A 19,688-nucleotide genomic window follows, 5' to 3' on the forward strand; every position below is an offset into this window, starting at 1 on the left:
TTATTCTCCAGGCCTCAGTTCCCTCCCCTGTCAAATGGGAGTGAAGACAGGGAGCCCCACGTGGGACTGCCTGATGGCCTTGTATCCCCTGCCAGTGCTTCGAACAGTGCTTGGCAACTAGTAAGCGCTTCACAAACACCGTAATAATAATAATAATAATTCCCTAGGCCTTAGTTCCCTCCCCTGTCAAATGGGGGTGAAGACTGGGAGCCCCATGTGGGACCACCTGATGGCCTTGTATCCCCCCAGTGCTTTGAACAGTGCTTGGCACCTAGTGAGCACGGGCTTGGGAGTCAGAGGTCATGAATTCGAATCCTAGCCCTGCCACTTGTCAGCTGGGTGACTGTGGGCGAGTCACTTCACTTCTCTGGGCCTCAGTTCCCTCCTCTGTCAAATGGGGATGAAGACTGTGAGCCTCACGTGGGACAACCTGATGACCCTGTATCTCCCCCAGTGCTTAGAACGGTGCTCTGCACATAGTAAGCGCTTAACAAATACCACCATTATTATTATTAGCGTTTCACAAACATCGTAATAATAATTCTCCGGGCCTCAGTTCCCTCTCGTGCAAATGGGGGCGAAGACAGGGAGCCCCACGTGGGACCCCCTGATGGCCTTGTATCTCCCCCAGCGCTTCGACCGGTGCTTGGCACCTAGTCAGCGCTTCACAAACATCGTAATAATAATAATTATTACTCTCCGGGCCTCAGTTCCCTGCCCTGTCAAATGGGGGCAAAGACAAGGAGACCCCCGTGGGACCCCCTGATGACCTTGTACCCCCCCCCCCAGCGCTTCGACCGGTGCTTGGCTTCACCAGCGCCGTCACTGTTATGATTATGGTTATTATTAGGGTTGGAGTGTCCATTCCGAGCGCTTAGTCCAGTGGTCTGCACATAGTAAGCGCTCAGTAAATACTAGTGAATGAATGGATGAATGAATGGGTGACTGACACTGGGGGGGGGGGGCTGAGGAGAGGGCGAGGGGGCGCGCTGGGTCCTCCCGTCCGCCAGGGGGCGCGCGAGGGGCCGGGCCGGGGGCGGGGCGTCGGGCGGGGGGCGGGGCCTGCGGGGGGGAGGGGCGCGCGCGCGCGCGCGCGGAGTGTCCGGGGCGCGCAGTAAGCGGGGACACGCCGGGGGGGAGGGGCGGGGCGCGGGAGGACGCCCCCTCGTGGGGGGGGAGGGGAGCGGTGTAGCCAGGGCCTCCCCCTCCCCCTCTCCCCGCTTTTAGGGGGCAGGGGAGGGGGCCCCGGCCCGCCCCTCCCCCCAGGACCAGACCGGGGGGGAGGTTGAGCCGTATAGCGGGGGGGGGGGGGGGGCAGGTAGGTGTCGAGGTTGGGGGTTCCCCCCCCCCCGCAGGCGGGGGGGGTCCCAGCTGGTTTCGGATCCGCTGTCCCGGGGGAAGCGAAAGCGCCGGGGGGCGGGGCGGTCGGGGCCCCTCCCCCCCATGGGGGGCACGGCCGGGGGCGGGGCCGTCCGCTGCTCCGGGCCCCCTCCCCCCACCACGTGCCACCGGGGGTGGGGGGCGACCACGGGGGCGCCGGGCCGGAGGGGGGGGGCCTACGGGGTCCCCCTTCCTGACCGGGCCCGGGATGGGGGGGCCCGCGCCGAGGGAGGAGCCCCCCCCCCGCCTCCCTCCCCCCCGCCCCCGGAGTTGCAGCTTCCCCTCCGCGTCCCCTCGGTTCCAGGAAGTCCCCTCCCTTCCCCTGGCCACACCGCCCCGCCCCCCCCCCCCGCGCTACACTCCCCCCCCCCCACATCGCGGGCGGAGCCCCCCGCTCGGCTCCCCGGAACCCCCTCCCGCCCCGAGGGGCCGGGACATGGAGGCAGGTGAGAGGCCGGCGGGCGGGCGGGCGGGCGTCGAGGCCGGCCGGGCCCGGAGCCGCCCCCCGGGAGGGACGGAAGGAAGGGGGGCGACCGGCCACCTCCCCACCCACCGGGGGACGCCGTGGCGGGGAGGCCTCGGCGCCACCTGGCTCGGCGTCACCGCGACGGCCTGACGGCACCCGGGCCTCCTCGGGCGGACCTCGGCGTCGAGGCGGCGTCCTTCCCGCCTTCCCGGCGCCCCGCGGCGCCCGCGTCGTCGTCGCCGGGGCTCCTTCCGCCCTCCCTCCCCCCACCCCGGGCCCGTGCCCGTCACCGGCCTCCTCTTCTCTCTCTCTCCCCAGATGCGGTGAGCGCCGGGGGGGCCATGGCGGAGGACCGCCCCCCCCGGCTGGTGGATTACTTCGTGGTGGCCGGCCTGGCCGCCGGGGCCGCGGGGCCGGGCGAGGACGAGGAGGCGGCCGGGGGCCCGGCCCTCGCCCCGCGCCCGGCCGACCCCATCACCGACGTGGCGGTGGTGGCCCGGGCCCTGGGGGAGGAGGTGCCCCAGGGCTTCACCTGGGTCCGGGCCTCGGCCGGCGGCCACCCCCTGGAGCAGGGGTCCGGCCTCCTGGCCGGGCCGCCCCCCGCCATCTGCTACCGCCGCGGCCGCGACAAGGCGCCCCTGGTGGAGCTGGGGTGGGTCTCCGCCGTCGCCCCCCGGGCCGGGGGGCGGGGGGACCGGCGTCCGTGGGTTCCCCCCGTCCCGATCCCCGCCCCCCGACATCCTGTGCTCCCTGACCCCCGCCCGCTGCGCTTCCCAGACCTCCGCCCGCTGCGCTTCCCAGACCCCCTCCGCGCTCGCGACCCCGTGCCCTCGACGCGCTGACCGCCGTGCCCCCCCTCAGGGTGCTGTATGAGGGCAAGGAGCGGCCCAAGCCCGGCTTCCAGGTGCTGGACACGACGCCCTACAGCCATTCGGCCAACCTGGCCCCGCCGGGCCCCGGCCACCCTCGCACCTACCTCACCTACCGGCGGGCTGCCGGCGGGGCGGGCCTGCACACCCTGGGCATCACCGACCTGTGCCTGGTGCTGCCCGGCCGCGGCGAGGGCACCCCGCATACCTACCGCCGCGTGCCCCGCGGCCTGCGCCCCAGCCTGGTGAGCCGCCGGCCCGCCCCCGGGGAGGGCGGCCCGAACCCCGATGAGAAGGGCCGTGGCTTTATGAATAACAATAATAGCGATATCTGTTGCACGCCCGCTGCGCGCCAGGCACCGTTCTAAGCGCCGGGAGAGACAAGCGAATCGGATTGGACCCGATCCTTGTCCCACGTGGAGCTCGCCATCTTAATCCCCAGTTTACAGAGGAGGGAACTGGGGCCCCGAGAAGAGACCTCCCCAAGGTCCCGCAGCAGACCGGCGGGGTGGGGATCAGAACCCGTGACCTTCCGACTCCCGGGCCCGAGCTCTGCCCGTTCCGCCGTGCCGCTTCTGTGCCTCGGTGCTTCTCGCGGGAAGGGCCCGGGAGTCGGGAGGACCGGGATTCTAATCCCTGCTGAGTGACCTCGGGCGAGTCGCTTCGCTTCCCTCGGCCTCCGTCACCTCACCTGGGAAATGGAGATGACGACCGCGAGCCCCGTGGGGGACAGGGAATGGGTCCCACCTGATTAATTTGCATCCACCCCGCTGTTCAGAACGGGCTAGTAAGTGCTTATCGGGTACCGGGGTCATCGCTGCGTCCCCAGACTCACCCTGACCCCGCCTCTCTCCGTCTCTCCGCCCGTCTCCGCCCGGCCAGTGGGGCCCGGCCGTCTACCTGTGCTACAAGGTCGGCGTCGCCAAAGCCCACACTCTGGTCTACGAGGCAGGTAGGGGCACCCGACCCTTCCGCCGCGCGTCCTCCCCGTGCCCGACCCCCGCCTCGGTGCCCCCGGCCCACGGGCGTCTGTCCGCGCAGGGCTGCTGGGGCGCTACCCGCCGGAGGACAACGAGGCTTTCCCGCTGCCCGAGTCGGTGCCCACCTTCTGCCTGCCCACGGGCGCCACCATCGAGTGCTGGCCCTCCCACACCAAGTACCCCGTCCCCGTCTTCTCCACCTTCGTGCTGACCAGCGCCACCGGGGACAAGGTCTGTGGGCGCCGGGGGGGGGGGGGGGGCGGGAGGGTCTTGGGCGGGCATCGGGGGCGCCCCTCTGTGACCCCTCCCGTGCCTCTGTGACCCCCACCACCTCCGCGACCCCCTCGCAGCCCCCGTCCCACTGTTTAGGCTTCTGTGAGGGGTGACCTCCCCCGGGACCCCCCCGTCCCCGTGTCTCCGGCGGGGGTGCGCGATGCCGCGTCCCCTCTCCCTCTCGGTGACCCCCCCCCCGTGACCTCTGAGCCCGCGTCTCTGGCGCGGGTGTGAGGAGCCACAGCCCTAGCTGAGGCGCCCTCTCCCCTCCTGGGACCCTCCGTGGCCCCCGACCCCCGGGTCAACCGCGCAGGCGTTAGGCAGGGGTGGGAGGCGGCCCCTCCCTCTACCCCTCCGGGACCCCCGCCGTGCCCGGTCCGGGCGTGCGGCCCTGCGGTCGGGCGGCCCCTCCCTCCCCCTCCCCGCGTGACCCCTGACCCCGGGGCGCCAAGGCGTCTCCCCCCGCTACCCCCCGGGCCCCGGCGTGCCGGGTCCAGGTGGGCGAGCCCGCGGCTGTCGGGGCCGGCCCCTCCCTCCTCCGCGGTCTGTGACCTCCGCCCCCGGTGTGGCCGGTGCAGGTGTACGGGGCGGCGCTGCAGTTCTACGAGGAGTACCCGCGGTCCCGCCTGTCGGAGCGCCAGAGCCGGGCGCTGGGCCTGCTGAGCGCCGTGGAGCGGGGCCGGGCGCTGGGGGGCCGGGCCGTGCGGGCCCGCCGGGCCGTGGCCGTCCTGTCCCGCTGGCCGGCCTTCCCGGCCTTCCGCGTCTTCCTCACCTTCCTCTACCGCTACTCCGTGTCCGGCCCCCACCGCCTGCCCCTGGAGGCGTGAGTGCCCCCCCCCCCCCCCGGGCGGCCGGGCGGGACCCCGTGGTGGGGCGCGAGGAGCAGCGGGGCCCGGTGAGGTCGCGGCCCGGCCGAGTGGCTAGAAGGCCAGAAGGTCCTGGGTTCTAATCCCCCCTCCGCCTCTCGTCCGCCGGGCGACCGCGGACGAGGTCGCCTCACTTCTCCGGGCCTCAGTTCCCTCACCTGGAAAATGGGGATGGAGACTGTGAGCCCCACGGGGGACAGGGACCGGGTCCGACTCGATCGGTTTGGATCCACCGCAGCGCTTAGGACGGCGCCTGGCCACGCGGTAAGCGCCTAACGGAGAAGCGGCGTGGCTCGGTGGAAAGAGCCCGGGCTCGGGAGTCGGAGGTCGTGGGTTCTAATCCCGGCTCCGCCGCCCGTCGGCCGTGTGACTTCGGGCGAGTCACTTCACTTCTGTGGGCCTCGGTCCCCTCATCTGTAAAAGGGGGCTGAAGATCGCGAGTCCCACTCGGGACGACCCGATAAACTTGTGTCTCCCCCAGGGCTTAGGACAGTGCTTGGCCCGTAGTAAGCGCTTAACGGGTGCCATGATGATTATTAATAATAACAGATATAATCGATATTATCATTATTAATGGAAAGAGCCCGGCCCTGGGGGGTCAGGGGACGTGGGTTCTAATCCCGGCTCCGCCACGTGTCCGGTGCGTGATCTTGAGCGAGTCGCTTCTCGGTGCCCCCGTTCCCTCATCCGCGAAACGGGGATTCAGACCGTGAACCCCGGGGGGGGACGGGGACCGTGTCCCAACTCCATTACCTCGCCTCCGCCTCAGCGCTTAGAACAGTGCTGGCTCCGTCGTAAGCGCGTCACAAGTACCGCGGTAATTATTATTCGTCGTATTTATTGAGCACGTACCGCGTGCGGAATGCTGTACTAAGTGCCTGGGAGAGTACCGTTACTATTATTATGGGGCGGGGGGGTGTTGGGTGCGAGGGAAGGGGTGGGGGGGGGAGGCGGGCCGGCTGCGACCCCTGACCCCCTCCCCCCTTGTCCCCAGGCACATATCTCACTTCATTCACAACGTCCCCTTTCCCTCTCCCCAGAGACCCCGCATCCTTGTACAGGTGAGGGGGTGAATCCGGGGGGCCGGGGGAGGGGGGCACGCCAAGGGGGCGGGGGTCACCGGATGTGACCCCCCCCCCCCGCCGTCTCCCCGATGCCCAGATGTCTCCCTACGACAGCCTCCTCCTCTGCCAGCCCGTCTCCTCCCCGCTGCCCCTCAGGTACGGCCGGGCCGGGGGGCGGGCCGGACGGCGCGGGGGGCGGGGAGGGGGTCTCCTCCCCTCCTCCGACCCGAGCCGGACGCCCCCCGCCCTCCCCGCAGCGGCGCCAGCTTCCTGCGGCTGCTGCAGAGCCTGGGCCCGGACCTGGCGGTCACCCTGCTGCTGGCCGTGCTGACCGAGCACAAGCTCCTCGTCCACTCCCTGCGGCCGGACCTGCTGACCAGCGTCTGCGAGGCCCTCGTCTCGGTGAGCGCCCCCCGGCCCGGGCTTCGGGGTCGGAAGGTCCCGGGTGCGGATCCCGGCCCCGCCGCCTCTCCGCCGTGTGACCCGGGGCGAGTCACTTCGCTTCCCCGGGCCTCAGCGACCGCCTCCTCCGGAGAACGGGGATCGGCCTGGCGCGTCGTGAGCGCTCCGCGGATGCCACGGCGATTATTAGTATCGCCGCCGGTCCCGTGAGCCGCCGGTCGCGCCCGACCCCGGGACGCCCTCCCTCCCCGCCCCCACTGCCCGCCGCCCCCCCCCCCCCCCCCGGCCAGATGATCTTCCCGCTGCACTGGCAGTGTCCGTACATCCCGCTGTGCCCGCTGGTGCTCGCGGACGTGCTGAACGCCCCCGTCCCCTTCATCGTGGGCGTCCACTCCAGCTACTTCGACCTGCACGACCCCCCCACCGACGTCATCTGCGTCGACCTGGACACCAACACGCTCTTCCAGTGAGGGGGCACAGACGCCCGGGCGGGGGGCACCGGCACCCGGGGGGGCGGCAGGGGAGCGCTGGGGGCGGCCGGGCACGGGTGCCGGGAGGAGACCCCACCACCCGACACGTGTGTTCCCCCCCCCCCCCCCCCCCCCCCGACCCCCGCAGGACGGAGGAGAAGAAACTTCCGTCTCCCCGCTCTCTGCCCCGCCGGCCCTACAGAGTCCTGCTGGCCACGCTGACCGCCCTCTACCAGCAGCTGGACCAGAGTGAGGGGAGAGGCCCTCGGGTGGGGGGGCCTTGAAACCGCAGCGGTAGTGATGGTGGTGGGGGGGGGGGTGCTAGAAACGGCTGTGTGTGTAGGGGGGTCTTGAAACTGCTCTGCCGGAGGGACTCGAAACTGCAGTGGAAGGGGAAAAGGGGGGGGGGTTGAAAAAAAAAATAACCCACTCCACGGCGGAGGCTTGAAAGTGGGAGGGCGAGGAGGGGCTTGAGACCGCACCGGGAGGGGATTGGGGGGGGGGGTCTGAAACGGCCACCGTGGAGGGACGCGGGGGCTTTGAAACAGTCAAGTCGGGAGCCCGGCTCCCCGGGAGAGGCCTCCCCCCGCCCCCCGGGGCAGGGTCGGGGGGGGGAGAGGGAGGCCCTGTCGGTGACGGGTGACGCCCCGCCATCCCCCCGCGGGCAGCGTACACGGGTCCGGAAGAGGAGATGTCGCTGGAGTTCGTGCTGACCGACTACGAGGCCGTGTGCGGCCACCGGGCGCGGCTGGAGCGCGAGGTCCAGGCCGCCTTCCTGCGCTTCATGGCCTGCCTGCTCAAGGGCTACCGCGCCTACCTGCGGCCCCTCACCCAGGCCCCCTCCGAGCGGGCCCGCGACGTCGCCAACCTCTTCTCCCTGCAGGGTGCGGGCCCGGGGGCCGACCTGGGGCGGAGCGGGTGCGAGCGGGCCGGTGACCCCCCCCCCCCCCGCCCCCGTCCCCGATGATCCCCTCGAGGTCCCGAGCTGACCCCCGCCCCCCCCGGGGTGACCCTCCCGCCCAGGCCGACGCCCTCCCCGCGACCGACCCGCTCTCCGTGACTGACCTTCTCCCCGAGGCCGTCGTCCTCCTCGCGGGTCGACCTCCTTCCCGTGACCGACCCTCTCGCCGTGACCGGCCTCCCCGTGGCCGCCCCTCCTCCCCGGGGCCGACCGCCTTCCCGTGACCGACCCCGTCGCCGAAGCCGACCTCCCCGTGGCCGACCGCCCCCCCTCCCCCGTGGCCGACCGCCCCCCTCCCGGCCGGGCTGACGGGCCCGTCGGTCCCCCAGAATTCCTGAAGTCGCGGGAGCGTTCGAGCCACAAGCTGTACGGGCAGCTGCTGCGGACGCAGATGTTCTCGCAGTTCATCGAGGAGTGCTCCTTCGGGACCGCCCGGCCCGGGCCCGCGCACGCCACCGCCGCCCTCGAATTCTTCGACTCCTGCGTGGACAAGGTGCCGCCCTCGGCCCCGTCCCCGCCGCCCTCGCCCCCGCCCGCCCCCCCGAGACTCCCCAGTCACCGGGCCGGCGCCCCCCGCCCCGTCCCCGCAGGTGCACCCGGAGCAGGAGAGGCCGGAGCCGGCGCCCCTGCTGGACCTGGAGGAACCGACCGGCAGCGAGCTCACCGTCTTCATCACCCCCCCCGAGGAGCCCCCCGCCCCCGAGGGCGCCGAGCCGCCCCCCGTGTACTGGTGAGACCCCCTCGGCGCCCTCCCTTACCCGTCCCCCAGCTCCCCACCCACCTGCTTCCTTCCTCCTCCGTCTCTTCCCGAAGCCGGGGCCGGAGGGGGGCCCGGACGCCACTTTGGGGCGTGTGGGGCCGGCGGCTGGACTCCCCCCGGGGTGGGACGGGGGGAGCCCGGACACGGTTCCCGGGCGGGATGGGGGGGACCCGGACGACGATCCCGGGTGGGAGGGGGGACCGGACACCGCCTCTGGATGGGAATGGGGGGGACCTGGACACCGTCCCCGGAGGCGGGGGAGGGGCCCGGACTCCGCCTTCGCGTGGGACGGGGGAGCCCGGACGCCGTCCCCGTGTGGGGAGCTGCGGCGGGGGGGCCGGACCCTGCCCCCGGGCGGACGTCAGCCCCCCGAAACGTTCCCCCGCCAGTTATGACGGGTTCCCCGAGCTCCGGGCCGAGCTGTTCGAGCCCCCCGAGGAGGTGCCCGCCCCCTCCGCCGCCGGGCCCCCGCGGAGCACCCCCAGCAGCCCCGCCCCCCGGAGGTCCAAGCAGGTGAGCGGGCGGGGCCGGCGGACCCCCCCCCACCCCCCAACCTCGCCCTGCCGCCCCCCGGGGCCCCCAGGGGCCCCCGGCCCCGCGGTCACGGCGCCCGTCCCGCCCGGCAGGAGATGAAGGTGGCCCAGCAGGTGGCTCAGCGGTTGGCGGCGGTGCCCGAGCTGTGGGCGCGCTGCCTGCTGGGCCACTGCTACGGGCTGTGGTTCCTGTGCCTGCCGGCCTACGTGCGGACCGCCCCCTCCAAGGTCCAGGCCCTCCACGCCGCCTACCGGGTGCTGCGCCAGATGGAGCGGCGCAAGGTCGTCCTGCCCGATGAGGTGCGGGCCGGCGGGGGCGGCGGGGCGGGGGCGCGGGGCGGGGGCGGCCGGGCGAGGGAGCCGGGGTCCCTCACCGGGCCCCTCCCCGCCTCGGGCCAGGTGTGCTACCGCGTGCTCATGCAGCTGTGCTCCCACTACGGACAACCGGTGCTCTCCGTCCGCGTGCTCTTGGACATGCGGCGAGCGGGCATCGTGCCCAACACCGTCACCTACGGCTACTACAACAAGGTGCGCCCCTGGGGCGGGGGCGGGCGCGGCCGGGGAGGGGGTGCCCGGCGGCCCCCCGGGCGCAGAGCTTGGCACCGGGGGGCTCGGGAGAGGACGGTAGAGGCGGGGACCCTTCGGTCCGTCGTCCTCCTTCGGGGAGGAGCGGCACGGCCCGGTGGGTGGAGCCCGGGCCCGGGAGTCGGAAGGTCGTGGGTTCCGATTCCGGCTCCGCCACCTGTCCGCCGCGTGGGCCCTTCGCTTCTCCGGGCCTCGGGGACCTCATCTGGGAAATGGGGATTGAGAGCGGGAGCCCCACGCGGGCCGGGGACCGCGTCCAACCCTCCGATCCCGCATCTGCCCCGGTGCCGGGCACGTAGTAAGCGCTTAACAGATGCCACCTCGAGGAGCATCCGGGGGTCCAGAGCCTCTGTCCCGACTCCCCGGGCCCTCGCCCCCCCCCCCCCCCCTCAGGCGGTGCTGGAGAGCCGGTGGCCGGCGGGCACCGCGGGCGGACGGCTGCGCTGGGCCAAGCTCCGGCACGTGGTCCTGGGGACCGCCCAGTTCCGCCACGGCCTCCGGGAGCGGCAGCGGCGGGCGCAGCGGGCGGCGGGCCGGCCCCGGCCAGGTGAGCGGGGGCGGAGGGAGGGCGGGCGGGGCGCCCGGGCGGGACGGGGGACCGAGGGGGGCGCCGGGCCCACCGTCCGTCCCCCCCGCCCGGCAGAGCGCCCGCGGGACGACCCCCCGGAGCGGCCCCCGCCCATCCGCCCCCTGCAGCGGCAGACCACGTGGGCCGGGCGCAGCCTCCGGGACCTGGCCCGCTCCCCCGGGCGCCTGGTGAAGAGCAGCAGCCTGGGCAGCGCCCGCCTGGACGAACCCAGCATCGAGGCCGGGGTGGCGCAGAGTGAGTGGCTCCACCCCCTCCCCCATCCCCGTCGGCCCAGCGGCCAGAGCCCGGGCTTGGGAGTCGGAGGACGTGGGTTCGGATCCCGGCTCCGCCGCGTGTCTGCTGGGTGACCTCGGACGAGTCACTTCGCTTCCCTGGGCCTCAGTTTCCTCCTCCGGAAGATGGGGATGAGGCCCGTGAGCCCCATCGGGGACGGGGACTGTGTCCAACCCGATGACCTGGTATCTCCCCCGGCGCTTGGCTCGTAGTAAGCGCTTAACGAATACCATAATGATCGTCATCATTAACTATTATTACCTAGCGCTTAAAACAATGCTCAGGACATTGTAAGCGCTTAACAAGTACCGTTATTATGAATAATAACAAGTACCGTTACCCCGGTGCTTAGAATAGTGCTCAGCACATAGTAAGCGCGTAACAGTACCACGATTATTATTATTACGACTTTTTCCCCTCCCAGGGACCCAAGCGAATCCCACCATTTGTAGATACAGCTTCTTCTGCCTCATCCGTTAGATCGGAAGCTCTCTCTCTGGGCAGGGATCGGGCTTTTGTGCTTTCCCAAGCGCTTAATCAGTCGATCGTATTTATTGAGCGCTTCCTGTGTGCGGAGCACTGTGCTGAACGCTTGGGAGAGGACAGTAAAGCAACGCACAGACTCGTTCCCCGCCCACAGTGAGCTGACGGTCTAGAGCACTAGATAGTTCAGTGGATAAAGGCCAGTGGGTGTTCAGTAAATGTAACCATTCCATCCGACCGATCATTTATTGGGCGCTTTCTGTGGGCAGAACTCTGTACTAAGCGCTCGGGAGAGGACACTAGAAGAAAATTTGCAGACAGGTTCCCCCTCTGTAACGAGCGCAAGCACGGACATCCACGTAGGCGCTGGCATGCGGAAGCAGCGTGGCCTAGTGGCTAGAGCCCGGGCCCGGGAGCCAGGAGGGCCTGGGTTCTAATCCCGGCTCCGCCACCTGTCCGCCGTGGGACCTTGGACAGGTCGCTTCACTTCTCTGGCCCTCGGTTCCCTCCTACGGGAAATGGGGATGAAGACCGTGAGCCCCACGTGTCCAACCTCCCCCGCGTTTAGTACAGTGGCCTGGCCCGTAGTAAGCGCTTAAATGCCACAAAAAAAACCCCAAACCAAAGAGGCCGGGGGGACCGGCAGCCCCGGGTGGGGGTGCGAGGGGGGAAGAGGGCGGAGGTGAGCGCGGCGGGGACGGGGGAAGGGGCCGCGGCCGACGGGGGTCCTCAAGCCTTTTCTCCCCTCCCCTCCCGGCAGTGATCGAGGCCATGGGCGCCCTGGAGCCGCACGGGTCGCCGTGGCCCAACGGCAGCCTCTCGGACGTGAGCCTGGCGGCCGGCGAGGAGCCGGGCCCCCGGCCCGCGGCGGCCGCCCGGCGGACCCCGTCGCCCCGGTCGGGGCGGGAGCGGGCCGGGGGGGACCCCGCGGCGGGGGCTGGGGGACCGGCTGCAGCGGCTGCTGACCCCCTCCCGCCGCAGCCCCCTGCGCCCGCCCCCCGACGGGGGCGCCGCCCGGCCCCGGGAGCGACCCGGCTCCACCGCCTCCGAGGTATCGGGGGGCCTGGGGGGCGGGGGGGGGGGCCCGGGAGGGGGGGCCGGGGAGGCCGGAGGCTGACGGGGCGCCCCCCGCCCCCCCCCCCCCCCAGAGCTCGGCCTCCCTGGACAGCGAGTGGGATCTGTCGGACACCTCGGGCGGCAGCCTGGGGCTCCAGCCCTCGGTCGAGCGACTCGGCGACGCCCCCCCGGCCTGCCAGCCGCCCCCCCTCGAGGTGACCCTTCCCTCACGCCCCTTCCCCGGGCCGTCCCGGGCCCCCCGCGGGGACCCCCAGATCGGTCACTTCGTCGCGGGCGGGGAAGGCGTCCGTCCGTCGGGCTTCCGCCCTCCCCCGAGCGCTCAGTACGGTGGTCCGCGCTCGGTGAGCGCTCAGCGGAGAGGAGGGAGCGACGGAGCGCACGGCGGGGGGGGGGGGGCGGGGGCGTCCCGGCCGGACCCGACGGCCCCGGCCGCCCCCCGCCGCAGGTCCTGTTGTCCAGCTGCTCCCTGTGCCCGGCCTGTGACTCGCTGGTGTTCGACGAGGACATCATGGCCGGCTGGGCCCCGGACGACTCCAACCTCAACACCACCTGCCCGTTCTGCGCCCACCCCTTCGCGCCCCTGCTGAGCGTGCGGATCCTCGACGCCCGGCCCAGGTGGCGCCCGCCGCCCCGGGGGCGGGGGGAGCGGGAGGGTCGGAGGGGGCGGGGGGGGGGGCCGGGGGGAGGCCGGCGGGCGCGCGGCCGGCCTGACCCCGCCCCGTCCGCCCTCAGCGGGCCGCCCGCCGCCGCCGCGCCCGGCCGCGACGCCCCCGTGCCGGGCGGCCCCGGCCCCGTCTTGAGCGACCGCCGCCTCTGCCTGGCCTTGGACGGCCCCGACGTCCACAACGGGGCCTGGCCCCCGGCGGTGAGGGGCGCGGTGCGCGGGGCCGGGGGGGGGGGGGGGGCACGGACCGGGCCGGGAGGCGGGCGAGGGCGCGGGCCTCGCCTGACGGGCGCCGCCCCCTCTCCGTGTGCCAGCCCGCCCCCCGACGGGAAGCCGGGGGCGGGGCCTGGGCCTACCTCAGCCCCCTGGTCCTGCGGAAGGAGCTGGAGTCGCTGGTGGAGCACGAGGGCAGCGAGGTCCTGGCCCGGCCCGACCTGGTGGCCGCCCACCCCGTCCTCTTCTGGAACCTGCTCTGGTTCTTCCAGCGCCTCGCGCTGCCCAGCACGCTGCCCGGCCTGCTGCCCGCTCTGGCCCCGGCCCCCGCCTGTGACGGGGACGCTGCCGCCCAGGTCCGCCCGCGCCGCCCCCCCGGCCCGCAGCGCCCTCTCCCCCCTCGCGGTCTGCCCGTGCCCCCCGTCCCCTCCCGGTCCGCCCGTGCGCCCCAGATCTCCCCCCGCCCCGTCCCCGTCCCGCACTCCCCTCTGCCTCTCCCGGTCTGCCCGCGCCACCCCCCGCGCTCTCCCGGCCTGCCCGTGCTCCGCCCGCTCCCGCTTCCTCCCGTCCACCCGCGGCCCGGCCGCCCCCGTCGGCGCCCCCGACCGATGCGCCTCCCCCCAGGCCCCGCCCTCCCGGCCGCCCCCCGCCCCCGCTCAGATCCGGCTGCTGTGGGACGTGCTGACCCCCGACCCCTCCGGCTGCCCGCCCCTCTACGTGGTCTGGAGGATGCACAGTGAGTGCGGGGGGGGGCGTGGGGGGGCGAGGGGGCGCCCCCCCCCCCCCCTTCCCCGACCCCCGTCCCGGGGCCCGTCCGGACTCCGGGAGACGGGGGTCTCCCTCTCGGGGCGCCCCCCTCCCCGCCCCACCGTGACCCCCCGCCCCCGCGTCCCCCGCCCAGGCCAGGTCCCGCAGCGGGTGGCGTGGACGGGCCCGGTGCCGCCCGCGCTGAGCCTGGAGCTTCTGGAGGGCATCTTGTTCCACGTGGGGCTCGGGGAGCTGCACAAGGCCATCGGGCTCCTCATGGAGACGCTGAGGGGTCTCTCGTCACAGACTCTGCGTCTACAGAGGTACCCCCTCCCCCCCTCGGCCCCCACCCCCTCTTCCCTCCCCCGACATCCGCCTCCCGCTGAGCCCCCCCCACCCCCCCTTTGACCCTGAACCCCTCAGCCCCGGAGCCCCCCCACGCTTCTGAAGCACCTCTTCCCGGCGTTTTGCGTGGAGTTGGTGCTTAATAATGACAACATTCATTCAACAGTATTTATTGAGCGCTTACTAGGTGCAGAGCGCTGTACTGAGCGCTTGGCACGAACAAGTCGGCCACAGATAGAGACGGTCCCTGCCGTTTGACGGGCGCACGGTCTGATCGGGGGGGGTTGTAATGTTAATGATAACATTCATTCATCCGTCGGAAGGTCCTGGGTTCTAATCCCGGCTCCGCCAACTTGTCTGCCTCGTGACCTCGGCCAGATCACTTCACTTTACAGGTGAAGCGGCGTGGCTCAGTGGAAGGAGCCCGGGCTTGGGAGTCAGAGGACGTGGGTCCTAGTCCCGCCCCCGCCACTGGTCTGCTGGGTGACCTGGGGCAAGTCGCTTCACTTCTCTGGGCCTCAGTGACCTCATCTGTCAAAGGGGGATGAAGACTGGGAGCCCCACGGGGACCACCCGATGACCTTGTGTCTACCCCAGCGCTTAGAACAGTGCCTGGCACATAGGAAGGACTTTAAGAGATACCGTAATAATTCTCCCCCTTCTAGGAAGCAGCGTGGCTCAGTGGAAAGAGCCCGGGCTTGGGAGTCAGAGGTCATGGGTTCAAATCCCAGCTCTGCCACTTGTCAGCTGTGTGACTGTGGGCGAGTCACTTCACTTCTCTGGGCCTCGGTTCCCTCATCTGTAAAATGGGGATGAAGACCGTGAGCCTCACGTGGGACAACCTGTTGACCCTGTATCTACCCCAGCGCTTAGAACGGTGCTCTGCACATAGTAAGCGCTTAACAAATACCAAATGATCATTATTCTAGACCGTGAGCCCCTTGTTGGGTAGGGATTATCTCTGTTGCCGACTGGTACTTTCCAAGCGCCTAGTACAGTGCTCTGCACAAAGTAAGCACTCAGTAAATACGAGCACTGTGCTCAGCGCTTGGGGAGAGGACAGCACGACAATAAACAGGTACATTCCCTGCCCGCAACGAGCCTGTGGTCTAGAGGGGATGGAAACGACGATGGTATTTCTTAAGCACCGACTCTGTGTCCAGCTAGGATACGAGGTCATCGGGTTGGACGGCGTCCCTGTCCCCCGTGGGGCTCGCAGTCTTCATCCCCATTTTACAGGGGAGGAAACTGAGGCTCAGAGAGATGAAGTGACTTGTCCAAGGTCACACAAGTGGCGGAGCCGGGATTAGAAACCAGGTCCTTCCGACCCCAAGGCCCGGGGTCTAGGCACGGGGCTCTGGACTCCCCCCACGGACTCCTTGAGGACAACAATGAGAAGCAGCGTGGCTCAGTGGAAAGAGCATGGGCTTTGGAGTCAGAGGTCATGGGTTCAAATCCCGGCTCGGCCACTTGTCAGCTGTGTGACTTTGGGCAAGTCACTTAACTTCTCGGTGCCTCAGTTACCTCATCTGTAAAATGGGGATTAAGACTGTGAGCCCCACGCGGGACAACCTGATTCCCTTGTGTCTACCCCAGCGCTTAGAACAGTGCTCGGCACATAGTAAGCGCTTAACAAATACCACCATTATTATTATTAACAATTAAGCGCTCAGTATGGGCCGGGCACCGTGGTAGACGTAAGATACTCAGGTCGGGCACAGTCCCCGTCCCGCCTGGGGCTCGGAGTCCAGGTTGGAGGGAGAACAGGTGACGGATTCCCGTTTTACAGACGAGGAAACAGAGGCCCAGAGGAGGGACTTGCCCAAGGCCAAGCAGCGTGGCTCAGTGGAAGGAGCCCGGGCTTGGGAGTCAGAGGTCGTGGGTTCGAATCCCGGCTCTGCCACTTGTCAGCTGGCTGACTGTGGGCGAGTCGCTTCACTTCTCTGGGCCTCGGTTACCTCATCTCTAAAATGGGGATGAAGACCGGGAGCCTCACGTGGGACAACCCGATGACCCTGTATCTCCCCCAGCGCTTAGAACAGTGCTCGGCACATAGTCAGCGCTTAACAAATACCAACATTATTATTATTAACAATTAAGCGCTCAGTATGGGCCGGGCACCGTGGTAGACGTAAGATACTCAGGTCGGGCACAGTCCCCGTCCCGCCTGGGGCTCGGAGTCCAGGTTGGAGGGAGAACAGGTGACGGATTCCCGTTTTACAGACGAGGAAACAGAGGCCCAGAGGAGGGACTTGCCCAAGGCCAAGCAGCGTGGCTCAGTGGAAGGAGCCCGGGCTTGGGAGTCAGAGGTCGTGGGTTCGAATCCCGGCTCTGCCACTTGTCAGCTGGCTGACTGTGGGCGAGTCGCTTCACTTCTCTGGGCCTCGGTTACCTCATCTCTAAAATGGGGATGAAGACCGGGAGCCTCACGTGGGACAACCCGATGACCCTGTATCTCCCCCAGCGCTTAGAACAGTGCTCCGCACATAGTCAGCGCTTAACAAATACCAACATTATCATTATTGTTTTTAGAGCAGGCAAATGGCAGAGCCAGGATTAGAACCTAGGATGAGAAGCAGCGTGGCTCACTGGAAAGAGCACGGGCTTTGGAGTCAGAGGTCACGGGTTCGAACCCCGGCTCTACCACTTGTCAGCTGTGTGACTTTGAGCAAGTCACTTAACTTCTCGGTGCCTCAGTTACCTCATCTGTAAAATGGGGATTAAGACTGTGAGCCCCAGGTGGGACAACCTGATTCCCCTGTGTCTACCCCAGCGCTTAGAACAGTGCTCGGCACATAGTAAGCGCTTAACAAATACCAACATTATTAACCAAGACCTCTTGCCTCCCAGGCCAAGGGCTTTTCCCTGTAGGCGGGGGAATGGGTCTTATCAATCAATCACGGTATTTATTGAGCACTTAACTATGTGCAGAGCACTGTCCTAAGTACTCGGGGAGAGTACAATAAAAGAGAATTAGGGCCCCTCCCTGCCCATAGCGAGTTTACAATCGATCGCCTTGATTGGGCGCTTACTATGCGCAAAGCACTGTACTAAGCACTTGGGAGAGCACAATACAACAGGATTAGCAGACGACGAGCTTACGGTCTGCAGTCCTCCGAGCCATATCCTACTCTGCCAAGCGCTCAGCACACAGTAAGCACTCGGTAAACACGATTAATTGATGGATCGATTAATTAGGGTATTTGCTAGGCGCTCACTACGTGCCGGACACTGTACTAAGCGCTGGAGTGGATCCAAGCAGGACCACAGTCCCTGGTCCCGCTTGGGGCTCACAGTCTCCATCCCCGTTTTACCGAGGAGGTCACTGAGGCCCAGGGAAGTGAAGCGACCCGCCCCGGGTCACACAGCAGGCGGGGGGGGCGGAGCCGGAATTCGAACCCAGGTCCCTCGGACGCCCGGGCTCCGGCCACCGGGCCGCACTGCTTCTTCCTTTCAATCTCAGTCCGTCGATCAGTAGCGTCTTTTGAGCACCTACAGCGGGTGGGGTTCTGTAACTCCACGCCTGGAAGATCCGCAGTCGAGAAGTCAAAATCCCTCCCCAGCGGGAGCTTATTCAGTTGTATCTATTGAGCGCTTACTATGTGCGGAGCACTGTCCTAAGCGCTGGGAACGTACAGTTGGGCGAGAAATAGAGAAAATCCCTGCCCAGGAGGGGCTCACCGTGTAGAAATGACCCTATCTCTCCCTCCCTCGCCGCACCCGCCCTTTTTCGTCTCATGGGATTTGTTAAGCGCTTACTCTGGGCCAAGCATCGTACCCCAGGCTCTGGGGTAGAGAGGAGGCACTCGTCTCCCCCGTAGCGACTCTGCCACTTGTCGGCTGTGTGACTCTGGGCCAGTCGCTTCACTTCTCTGGGCCTCAGTTCCCTCATCTGGAAAATGGGGATTAACCGGGAGCCTCCCGTGGGCCAACCTGATGACCCTGGATCTCCCCCAGCGCTTAGAACAGTGCTGTGCGCGTAGTAAGCGCTTAACAAATACCAAGGTTATTAAAACCCCTCCCCAGCCGCCCCCCCGGCCGCCCCATCTCTCCTTCCCTGCTAACGGCCCCCTCGTCCCCTCCCACCCCCAGGAGTATTTACAGGGAAATCCTGTTTCTCACCCTGGTGGCCCTGGGCAAGGACCACGTGGATATAGGTGAGTGGCGGGGGCCGGCGAGGGGCGGGAGGGGGGGGTCCCTGGGTGGGCTCTCACTCGTCCTCTCCCCGCCCCCCGCGCCCCCCAGCCGGCTTCGACAAGAAGTACAAGTCGGCGTTCAGCAAGCTGGCCGGCAGCCTGGGCAAGGAGGAGCTGCAGCGGCAGCGGGCGCAGATGCCCAGCGTGAAAGCCATCGACTGCCGCAAGTGCTTCGGCGGGAGCTCGCTGGAGTGCTAGTGTCTGGGGGGGGGGGGCCGGGGGGGGCACTGACCTCTACCCTCCGGACCCCCCCCTCCCCGCCCGCGCCCCCGCCCCCTGACGGAGCTGTGACCCCCAACTCCCCCCACCCCATTTGTGTTTCTCATTTTAAGTTATTGAGTCCGGTCGTCGCCGCCCGTCCCCTCCCGTGGTCGCCTGGGCCCGCTCTGCGGGTGGGCGGGAGGCGAGGGGCCCCGGGGGCGGCTCGTCCCCCCGGGCGCCCCCCCGCCCCCCCATCTGTGCAATAAGAACGGACCTCGTGCGGTTTGCGTTGGGTGTAAATAAAAGCTGCTGCTTCACTTTTCTCGGCCCGCCTCCCCGGCCCGTCGGTGCCCCCCGCCCGGCCCGGGCCCCCCCCCCCCCCCCCCCCCGGGGGTGGTCCGGAGCGTCCGGCGCTGCCGGACAATCGCCCGCTTGTGTCCCCCCCGGACAAAGGGCCTTTCTGCGGCAGCTGCCCGCGCTCCTCTCCGGGCCGGGGGCCCCGGCCCCCCGCTCGTCCGCCGCGGGACCGTGGACAAGTCGCCCCGCTTCTCCGGGCCTCGGTTCCCTCATCTGGAAAATGGGGATCGAGACCGCGGACCCCAGATGGGACGGGGACCTCGTTATCGACTCCGGTACTCCGAACGGCGCTTGGCCCGTCGTCCGGGCTTAAGAAATACCACGTTTATCGTGACGGATGGCGTCGGTATTTGCGAAGCGCTTGGGAGAGTCCGATACGACAGTCGGCCGACGTGTTCCCTGCCCGTGTGGGGGAGACTGAGGCCTGGGGAAGGGGTGGGGTGAGTGCGAATTTCCAATGATGCAAATCCCTGCCCTGCTTGGTGGTGTGGGGGGGGGGGGAGCGCCTCACCACGGGGTCTTGATGATAATAACCGTGGTATTTGTTAAGCGCTTACCACGGGCCAGACTCTGTACTAAGCGCTGGGGTCGGGAGTGGACGGAGCAGAGGCCTGGGATTCAGAAGGTCCTGATCCCAGCTCCGCCGTTTATCAGCTGTGTGACTTCGGGCAAGTCACTTCCCTCTCTGGGCCTCAGTTCCCTCATCTGTAAAATGGGGAAGAAGACCGTGAGCCTCCTGTGGGACGGCCTGATGGCCTTGTATCTCCCCCAGCGCTTAGAACGGTGCTCGGCACCTAGTAGGCGCTTAACAAATACGTCGTTTTGGAGAAGCAGCGTGGCTTAGCGAAAAGAGCAAGGGCTCGGGAGTCGGAGGTCGTGGGTTCTGATCCCGGCTCCGCCACTTGTCAGCTGTGCGACTTTGGGTGAGTCACTT

At 68.8% G+C, this 19,688-nt stretch overlaps 1 protein-coding gene across 1 annotated transcript; it reads left to right on the forward strand.

Moving 5' to 3' along the window:
- Nucleotides 1–1,748: 1,748 nt before the first annotated feature.
- DENND4B (DENN domain containing 4B) lies at nucleotides 1,749–18,401 on the forward strand. Its single transcript, XM_039910861.1, is given in 30 exon segments — nucleotides 1,749–1,826; nucleotides 2,165–2,498; nucleotides 2,708–2,960; nucleotides 3,598–3,667; nucleotides 3,757–3,926; nucleotides 4,547–4,791; nucleotides 5,829–5,895; nucleotides 5,996–6,054; nucleotides 6,156–6,300; nucleotides 6,591–6,766; nucleotides 6,919–7,019; nucleotides 7,439–7,654; nucleotides 8,061–8,224; nucleotides 8,322–8,461; nucleotides 8,881–9,004; nucleotides 9,118–9,324; nucleotides 9,424–9,552; nucleotides 10,003–10,188; nucleotides 10,255–10,432; nucleotides 11,715–11,844; nucleotides 11,846–12,005; nucleotides 12,103–12,225; nucleotides 12,477–12,646; nucleotides 12,764–12,896; nucleotides 13,010–13,264; nucleotides 13,361–13,375; nucleotides 13,533–13,644; nucleotides 13,810–13,978; nucleotides 18,093–18,157; nucleotides 18,246–18,401. Coding segments are annotated over 30 exon segments (4,455 nt in total). The 5' UTR covers nucleotides 1,749–1,816; the 3' UTR covers nucleotides 18,395–18,401.
- The last annotated feature ends 1,287 nt before the right edge of the window (nucleotides 18,402–19,688 follow it).

Source organism: Ornithorhynchus anatinus, chromosome X5 (genome assembly GCF_004115215.2).
Source record: "Ornithorhynchus anatinus isolate Pmale09 chromosome X5, mOrnAna1.pri.v4, whole genome shotgun sequence".
NCBI classification, from domain to species: Eukaryota; Metazoa; Chordata; class Mammalia; order Monotremata; family Ornithorhynchidae; genus Ornithorhynchus; species Ornithorhynchus anatinus.